This window comes from Drosophila sulfurigaster, chromosome 2R (genome assembly GCF_023558435.1).
Source record: "Drosophila sulfurigaster albostrigata strain 15112-1811.04 chromosome 2R, ASM2355843v2, whole genome shotgun sequence".
In the NCBI taxonomy this organism is placed as follows: domain Eukaryota; kingdom Metazoa; phylum Arthropoda; class Insecta; order Diptera; family Drosophilidae; genus Drosophila; species Drosophila sulfurigaster.
The window spans coordinates 31298977-31308864 of record NC_084882.1 but is presented as its reverse complement, the minus strand read 5'-3'; the positions used below and the strand labels follow the sequence as shown (position 1 = coordinate 31308864).

The 9888-nt window shown below is 41.3% G+C and overlaps 2 protein-coding genes across 3 annotated transcripts; one reads left to right on the top strand and one right to left on the bottom strand.

Moving 5' to 3' along the window:
* Positions 1-3089: 3089 nt before the first annotated feature.
* On the bottom strand, positions 3090-4070 carry LOC133837196 (uncharacterized). The gene has a single exon (XM_062267873.1). It carries the CDS (start codon positions 3893-3895, stop codon positions 3326-3328), a length of 570 nt encoding a protein of 189 aa, XP_062123857.1. The 5' UTR covers positions 3896-4070; the 3' UTR covers positions 3090-3325.
* Positions 4071-5370: 1300 nt separating this feature from the next.
* LOC133837415 (salivary glue protein Sgs-3) lies at positions 5371-6776 on the top strand. 2 transcript variants are annotated; one of them, XM_062268164.1, is made up of 3 exons: positions 5371-5464; positions 5532-5895; positions 5926-6776. In XM_062268164.1, exons 1-3 carry the CDS (start codon positions 5455-5457, stop codon positions 6413-6415), a joined length of 864 nt encoding a protein of 287 aa, XP_062124148.1. In that variant the 5' UTR covers positions 5371-5454; the 3' UTR covers positions 6416-6776. The 2 variants fall into 2 exon arrangements, with proteins under 2 accessions (XP_062124148.1, XP_062124147.1); XM_062268163.1 differs by having other exon boundaries at positions 5532-6775.
* Positions 6777-9888: the final 3112 nt, after the last annotated feature.

Here is a 9888-nt window from a genome sequence, read left to right as displayed (position 1 = left end):
GCTTACCCAAAAGGTCTGAAAAGATGCAGGAATGAAAGCAAGCGGGTGTCATGCTTCGTTGGCAAATGCAATATGCTGGTACCTTAAGCTGGACTCGCATATGGGAAAACTAAGCTACATATATGTATGTATATACTGATGTGTGTGTGTTGTGTGCTTGCCTAGAATTGACACCATGAAATTGAGTGAGCTGCAGTTTTGCAGCCGCCGCAGGACTTTACCCAAGTTGGACTCCGTTTAGTCGACATCGTCGTCGTCGTCGTCTCGTTTCGTGTCTCTTCAGATGAGTTATCACAACGGTCGCATTGATTTATACAGTCGCTGTGCAGGCGACCCGCATGGCTGCTGAGATAAGAATTAATTGGCAAGTGCAGTGCGCATATAAATTGCGCATAGCCCGCCAGCCACACCCACACCCACACAGTTACGAGCACTCAGAGGAGACTGCATCCAATGCATTTGCCAGGTCCCATTGCCACTGCCACATTGGCAGTGCATTGCGTTGCTCTTAATGTAAATGTGACAAATGTTTTACGACTGGCTGCGCCTGCATCGACGATGACTCCTGTTGACTCTGGGCAAACACCTGTAAATGGGTTTATGCCACAGCACACACACACACACACAGGTACACAAGCAAACACATACCAACACACAGATGCATATGGGAACTACTAGCAACGTCAGCTTGTTTGCATTTCACGCATATTTTAACCAGCTCTCTCTCTTTCTCTTTCTCCTCTGTATTTTTGAAGCACTTTTTGGATTTACAGAGAGACAGAGAGATAAATCCCCTATCTCTACCATGTGTAGCCCACTTACCAAACCTACATTCAGTTAATTAATTGCAGCTCCTATTGCCTTAATTCTAGCTAAACATTTAAAGCTATTTTCACTTCAATATGCACAATGTTGTGCAACTATATTACGCTTACACTTCCCTGGTTGGCCTTCGATTTGCATATTATTAACAACATTTTCATTCACGTTTAATATGCGTTATTTGCGTGTAAGTGGGCAATATAACCCGCATCAGTTACATATGTAAATTTTATATTTGTCTTTGAATTAATACACGTTTATCCACAGCAGCATTTTGTAATGCGAAACTGCTGCATTTTTAAATTGGCATTTGGGTTAATAATGCAAATTTACTAACAATGAAACCGGATCAAAATGGTAAATAAAAAAGAAAAACATTTTATATTTACGTTATATAAATTTAAAAAGAATTTCTATCATAGATAAAGATTTATGTTTAAGGAATTGAAACGCTGAAACTAATATCTTCTTTTATGCTTAAAGCCGAAGAATTTTTATAAATTGGTTTATTTTTGTTTTTTACGGTACATTTTATTTGGTATATTTAAAGAGTAATACCGCACTGTCTTATTATTAGACTCGACTATAGCTTTCTTGTTATTTCTTTCTTACTATCTTATCTTCGTCATGACATAAAGTATTCAATAAAATTTGAATTTTTATTAAGTTACATATACTTTAATCCTTCCTTTCTAATTCCATACTCCCATATTATAATCTTCCAAAACAGCACTTATTAATTAAAAACCTTTTATTTTAAGTCCAGAAATTCCACAGCCTATTAAGTACCATTAAGAATATCGCGATATGCTTCGATTATATCTGAACTTTTATCAGTGCTATTCGTTGCAGCGACACTTTGATTAACGGACTCAAAGAAGGCCAGAAAAATGTGCAAATTAAAGGGCGATCGACAAAAGGTTTCTCTTAGCTGCCATTGACAGTAATTTCCTGGCGTAGCCTGGGCGCTCAAAGCGAAATGCAATTTCCGATTAAACACGCTGGCCCTTTTTTTATATGCTCCAAACATTCATGCCGTGGACATCACAAGTAGTGGAAGCATCGGCATCGGCATCGGCAGCAGCAGCTGCATGTGTCCATGTTTTATGGCCCCGGGTTCATAACTGCAAGCGTAACACGGCAACACTGAGAAGGAGTCAGACACCGAGACACACACACACACACATGCACAGGTGAAAGGCAAGTTGGGCTCACACATGCCCAGGATATATGCACATAAAAGGATGACAAAGAGCACCACAGCAGCAAAGCCAAAAAGAGCTCGACTGCAACTGCCACTGCGACTGCGACTGCGACTGCGACTTCGACAGCGAGTCTTAACCATCTGACCACAGCTGCCAACACGCAAATGGTAATGGTGCATCAAAGGAATATTCAGCATATGCGGAGAGTGAAAAGACTAAAGACTAAAGGACTTCTCACTCCTTCTGCTCCAGCCACGTAAAGCACTCAGTTGCTGCTGCACGTGGTTAGTTGGCTTGACTTGCAACTCTGCCATGATTAAATCGTGGCGAGTCTTTGGGTTTCTATTGCATTACTAACACTGAAAGAAATTATAAAAGTCAATAAATAAATAAAATATTTTGAGAAGCTTCTAAGCTTTTATAAGATAATCGAATTAAATGCTTAGAAAATATTTAATAGATGATCAATAAGTTTGTTCAACTAAAAATCACAAATTTAACCCAACTAAAAGATTGAAATATCTAGATAAGATTGACAATATTTTAAGTATTATTCCTATAGAACAAAATGTAAATATTATTCCTAAAAAAAAGTTTGATGTTTAGCTTCTGTTCTTGATAGAAACATTCGCAATGCCCGATTATATTTTAACTTTGTATTCTTTAGCATAATTTCAGCATACTTTCTAATTTCTATATATTTATAAAACTATATGTATTAGTATTTCGAAATTGTTATCTACTAAACAAATTTAAAAGAAAGTTTAAGCATCATTTGAAATTTATATTGAAATTTGAATTTTATATTAAGTTTGATTTAAATTTCAACTTTAAATTCGCTAGCAACTTTTTCTTTTATTTTATATAAATAACTCTAGAAAAAAACACGACATTGAATTTAGTATTGAAGAAAGTTGCTTCACTCCCTTCTTCAGAATAGAGATATCAGTTTATTCAATCGTTTATCAGTCTGTTATTGTTATCAATTGATATGAGGAAATTGTACATTTTAGAAAGGTGTACAATTGTGGTATGCTTAAAAGTCTAAACAATGTGTGTGTGTGTGTGCTGTGTGTTTTTATTTCTGGTTAACATCACTTGCATTTGTTGTTTGATGATGTTTTCTAGTTTTAGTTATTTGTTGAAAATGCACAATAAACGATCACAGTGCTTGTTGTTTGTACACACACATGCATTTGATGTGTGTAGTATTTATATTTGTGGCCAATTTGTTGTCACCGCTAATTGTTATTAACGCCCGGCTGCAAATTGCAAATTGCAAACTGCAAACTGGAAACTCAGAAATAACTCTCGCACTGCATCTGACGTCGCCAGTGTGGCCAATCCGCACAGCCCACAGACTGTGAAGTTTGCACGAATCCTTTGCCCGGGGCACAATTGAGCAGCAGGGGTGTGGCATTAACACCCGGGCACATGTAGAATTGATTGGGATCCAGCGTTGCCCACGGCTGATGCTGTATTGTTTTCGCTATTTGGCTGCCGCTGCCGCTGTCACAGTCAACAGCCGACGGGGCAGCCGACGTGGCGGTAAAGTTGAGGCTACGACAGGCTGGCCATTGGTCGTAGGGCAGGCAGCCCAGATGGCCGAGGCCATTGAAAAATCCTCGTCCCTGCGGACAGTGGAGTTGCAGGGGCATTTGGTCCGCCGCAGTGCATACGTAGAATATGTTGGGATTGGGATCGCCCCACATGTTCGTGGCATGTTTGCATGTTCTGTTCGTGGCCGCAACGGATGCGTTTGCATTCCTCATGCACATCGCGAGCAACAGCAACGGCAACAGCATCATCGTTGTCAGCTCCATCATCGTCGTTCTTGTTGCTGCTGCATTTCTCATAAATAATTTCATTGGCACACTCGCACTCACAACACAAAAATTCACTTTATTGTTATTGTTATTCCGTATGTGTTATTATTATTTGATGCGTTCATAAAAAAACATTTATAACTGTATATATGTATATGCGAGACCCTTTAACGTCGCTGTTTTTGCACCGTGCAACACAAACACATTGACTGATTGATGCGGCGCCATTGTCATTCATTTTTATACTCTCTCTCTGTGAATTTTATCTTATATTTTATCAGGCAGCTGTGAAGCTGTGACGTTCGAAACTTTTTCTGGTTCTAACAAGTTATCTGATATCTTATCAAAATTAGAGTTTGTTGAAGTTTGGGTTTTTCTATATTTTTGACCAGCCCATAAAAATCAAAATCAAACAATTAACTCGCGCGTTTTTTAAGGGCATGATTTTCCACATGAGTCACGTTCATTGAAATCGCTTAGCGACTAAGGCAACGACAGCAGACAAAAGGCGACAATGGCCTTATCAATGCGATAGCATAACATTAATTGCCTTTCAAATGAAGGTAAATTGGAAATTATTGCTGCAGGCAATCAGACAAAATTTAATTACAAAACTCTCGGCTACATGACAGGCCCAAGAAATGCCAAAACACTTGTGCATCACTCGCACACTCTTTGTGTCTGCCTCGGCTGCATAGCCCAGCCCAGGCCAGCCCAGCCAGCTGCTGTCAAAAGTTCTAATTGATTTCGCTTACAGCAAAATTCCAGCCACCGAAACGGGCACAACAACAACAACAACAACAAAACAGCCATTGAACTTTCGACATCAGCGAAGCCCAGCTGACGACGGCGACGATGTCGAAGACCGTGAGTGTAGGCCATAACCTGGGCAAGAAAAAAATAAGAAGCGAAGAGCCAAAAAAAAATATATATAATAATAGAAGAAGAAGGAAAGTTCCCAACAAACCATTCAAATAGCATCCGGCTTTTGTTCTGCTTTGTTGAGTCACGTTGTCAATTGAACTTTTCTCTCTCTCTTCTGCCTCTTGCGCGCACTTTTCGCAGTCTATTTTACGCGAGCCAAGTTTAAATAGAGAAACTTCTATACCGCGCAGCAAAGTTGACAACATAATCGACATAAATTCCAATAGGCATGTGGCCAGCGAAATTTCTATTAAAACTTTGCTCATGCGCAGCAGCTGCTGATGATGATGATAATGACAATGCCAATGATAATGACGTTGTCTGTGCGCATCAAAATCGACTTGTATATTTCTTTGGAATTCACCCAAACCACTTCACTTCAATTGATAACTGGCCCAAAAAAAACCGAGCACTGACTACCCAAAACAACTAAATAGAATAGATAGTAAACAAATTAAGGCAGTTATCTAGCGATTACGGTGCGTATGAGCAATGTGTAGCATCCGCATAGCAGACACTCAATGTGCCCATTGACAAGGCTACTTATCAAAAGATAAGTCGCCCGATTACAACGCCAATAGGTTATAAATGTCCATCCATTGGACGCACAACAATTTAGTCTATTTTCAAGTGCTCAATAAGAAATAACTTTGAAGAGAAATTCAAGTGTCTTTAACATGCAAAAAGGTAAATGCAAAAAGGATTTTTAATGGCTACAAAGTGTTTACAAAATGTGTGTACGTTGTGCTTGCAGTATTCTGGATATTCTTAGGCCTTTTGGCTCTAGGACTGGCGCAGCAGGATTCAACTACGCCTGCTGCCACAACGGCAGCTCCTCAAGTGACTACTGAAATTCCTGCTGCCACTGATGTAACTACGGATGTGACTACTGCTGCTCCTGTTGTAACTACTGAGGTGACTACTGCAGCCACCGATGTAACTACAGCTGCTCCTGTTGTAACTACTGAAGTGACTACTGCTGCCACTGATGTAACTTCTGATGTGACTACAGCTGCTCCCACCACCGCTGCTCCTGTTGTAACTACTGAAGTGACTACAGCAGCTCCTACCACCGCTGCTCCTACCACTGCTGCTCCTACCACCGCAGCTCCTACTACCTCTGCCTCCACCACCGCTGTTCCTACTACCTCTGCCTCTACTACCGCTGCTCCGACTGGCAGCACCACTCCATCCTCCACCACCGCTGCTCCAGGAGGCACCACGGTGACGCCTGAAACTTGCGTCTACGAAACACAAACATGGGGTGTGCCCCAGCTGAATGCGTTCAAGTTCTGCGTGAATGGTGAGGTCAAGACCACCACATGCATTGCCAATCATTACTATGTGAGCAATGCCAAAGTATCGGGTTGTATACCCGCTGCCGATGTGGATCCCCTGTGCATTGATACCACGATTAAGGCACCTGTTTGCACTGGCAACAATTTGAGGCAGATGCAACGCAGCAGTTCGCTAACTAGCTACTATCTGTGCACTGCCGAAGGTGCTCAGCCCGATTTGCTGCCCTGCCTGAACGGCAAGGTCTTTGCCAATAATAACGGTTACCTTGGCTGCTTTGACTGGCCTCAATGGCGCACAGCGAGTGGCTGCGACACTTACACTCTGCCTACTACTGAGTAATACAATAATTCACCCGACGACGCATCAATGCGACAGTTCAAATAGATAAGCCAACCAGAAAGTGTCAAGCATTTTAATTACGTTTTTATTTACCTGACTTTATCATGATGCAATATGAAATATATAAATTAATTTTCAATTTCCCAAAATTGATTATAAAATAATTAAGTCAAGCGCCGTTTGGCAAATTGTTAATAATCAATAGTTTGATAAGATAAACTGAACGAAAAAGGTTTTTCAAAATACATTTATACCATACAATATTACAATAGTAAAGTGACTAGCCAAGTCTTTCTCATTTCGTTATTCCTCTAATGTCAGCGCATGAAGCATATTGCAGTGCTTTAAATAAAAAGTTTTCTGCAGCGAAATTCCCGCAGCAAACATGTGTGTGTGTGTGTGTGTGACACTCTTAGCTTGCAGCGAAAATAAAACAGAAAAACAATTGTCACCACACACAAAACAACACGAAATGGCAAATTGCAGAGCACAGAATGGGGAAAAGGCAACGGGAAACCTGACTCGGTCACCGAGCATATGTATCAAATAAAATACTACAGTCAACTCAAGTATGTGTGTGTGTGTGTGTGGTTGTGTATGTGTTTGTGTCTCAGTTGTGTCAACTTGCTGCGAGTTCAAAATGAGTTTAAAGTTCGCAGTTAGTTTTTGTATCTTCTGGCGAAATCTAAACTGTGCACAACTCGGCGTATACTTGATTGCCAAACACCAAAGCAGCGACAGTTGATTTATAGATTTTCTTTTAGATTATTGAACGGCAAACGAAATGCCAGCAGCATTGCGAATGCGCCAGAGCACGAAGAAATATATATGAAAATTCCTAAGTATGTGCAAGTTTTCTCATTTATTCCTTTGGATAGCAGATGCGTTTGAGAAGTTTCACATGTAATTTGTAATTTTGCTCAGTTGCTTTGGCTTTAACTTGTAGTGAAATGAGGAAATATTCTATTACAATACAATCTTCTATTACAATTAAATTAAGTATACGTATAAAAGCACCATTATTTCACTTTCATTTGCTGCTTGACTTTAATCAGAATTCCAATTAATTTCAGCACTCACAGCTGTTTAATTAGTTTTGCTTTCCAGCTGAATTTACTGATGCAAGCACTTGCTTTTGATAGTTTCATGGATAGTTACGCATTTAGTCAAGCGCTAGCAGACAAAGAACTCATGCCATCCATAGCTAATGCGACTCTATTGCCTAGGTAATAAATGTCTGACTGCAATATACACACACACATGCCGAGAGAGTGAAGCATGCATGTTGTGCATGAAGTTGGAGTGTCAGTGACACGAAAACTGCTGCAACAATAGACTAGAGAGAGGCGACTGCCACTGCGACTGCGATTGTGATTGCACACTGCTTGCTGGATACCCCCAAATGAGTTAGTCAGGAAATTGCATTATTTGTCTTTTGGATGTTGCGGACAAAAAGCAGAGTCGCGCAAACTGTCCTTTTTACCCCCCAAACCCAACACTCCAACACTTCATGACTGCAGTGTGTGGCGCCTAGTCGTCGTTAGGACGTTCGTCGTTTGTCGTCCTGTGCTGCAGCCACTTTAAAGCGACGCTAGCTATCTCCGATGCGACACTGTTCTGTCACACATGTGCATTTTGAAAACGCTCTCCAAGTCACAGCAATTTTTCTGCTCCATTTTCGCCCTCTGTTCGTTCGTTTCGTATTGCAGCCACATCTCTAGCTACTCCTGCTGCTTTTCCTGCTTTTCCTGCTTTTCCTGCTGCTGCTCCTGCTGTTGCTGCATTTTAATTGCTTGGCTTGGTGTGCCGCTTGGGCCATTAATCCTGCACAAGTTGTGCACTGAAATTACGAAAAGGGATTTTTAAAGTCACAATTGTCGTATGTTATCAACACACACATACACACACACACATACACAACACAAAACAGTGACAGAGACAGGCGCATAGCCAATGTCCAGTGCAGAAGTAGTCTGTGGCAAAGTCAGAGCACCAGAGAACTTGGCCTGTAGTTTAAGTTAAGGGTCAGTGGCAGGGAAAAGGGCGCTGTCGCAATGGTGCTCAGATTTAATTGAGTTTGCAATTGTTCTGCGGCCTGGTCAACTCCGACTGAGAGAGTTTTGCAAGTTATGCATTTGAATTGCCTTTCGCAACGTGCCTGCAACGTGGCTCAACTTTCGACTCTACTACACTACAGCACCAGAAGTTGCAACCGACGTCGGCACAACTTCCGTTTCCGCAAAAGGAACGTTGATGGACATTGGTCAACGGTGTTGCCACTTTAATTACAGCTGATGAGTACGTGTACGCTTGTGTTTGTCTGTCTGTGATAGTTGGCAACAGTTCGTATAAATAAAGTTACCTTAAACTCTGCCGCAATAGCTGAGCTACACCTTAGCTGTATTTACGCATTGCGCGCAAAAGTATGCAACAGATTTTTTCATTGCCTTTCTTTTGCCTGCCTGAAGCCTGAAGCCGTTTTGTGCGACGTTTCCTGTCGAGTAGCCATAATTGGCATTTTTTATACCATACTCTGTCACTACACAAGCCAACTTGAGCAGCACCAGCCACATAAACCGTTTCACCCTCGTGCTGTGCACCCACAACGACAACGCGAACGCATCGCAACCGTCAGCTTGTTGGATGATTTTCTGCGCGCACATTTTTGTAAAGCCCAACAAGACCGACGTTGAGAGTTGTGGATGGGAAGATGTAGTACTTGCTGTTAAGTTGGCTTAAACTTTTCCACTTGAATGGCAACGGAAGGTTTTATGCGCCTCTGCCGTCGTCGCATCGCATCGCATCGTCTCCGTATTGTATTTTCAGCGGCGCATAAAAGTATGCTGCACGAAATTTCTGCACTGCAACAAATAAATATTTGACCTGCCCTCCTTTTGCCTTTTGGTACGTCCCCTCGCAATGCCTAGCATTTGTATTTTATGGCGCCGTTGAATTTATATTTGCACTTAACAAGCGACAACAACTACAACACCAACAACAGCAATAACAACAACTTTGCACTTTCTGCGCAAAGTTTGTTTGGCTTATTTTTTGGTTACAAATCAAATCCGAAATCGCATTAAAATTGCATACAGCAGCAGCGGCAGCAAGAGCAGAAAGCAGACGCAAAAAAAAAGGAAAATACAAATTGTGTGTGCAAACTGCCACAAAATCGCGTTGCCACAAGCCTTAACACCCTCCCCAAACACTGTACTTCTGTGTGTTGCTGCAATATGTTGTTGAAGGTGTTTGGCTGTTTCGGATTCGAATTCGTATTCGTATTTTAGCCCGGCATCTGCCGTCTAACTGCTGTTTGTCAGGCATTTTCGTTCGCTTGGCGTTTTTCGCCACTCCAATTGAATTTTCGTGAGACGAAATCACTTCAACGCCTTCGATTTCAATTTCCGCCCCATTTCCAATTTGAATTCTGTTATTGCATTTGCATTGTTTGTTGTTTGTCCTTTACTTTATTG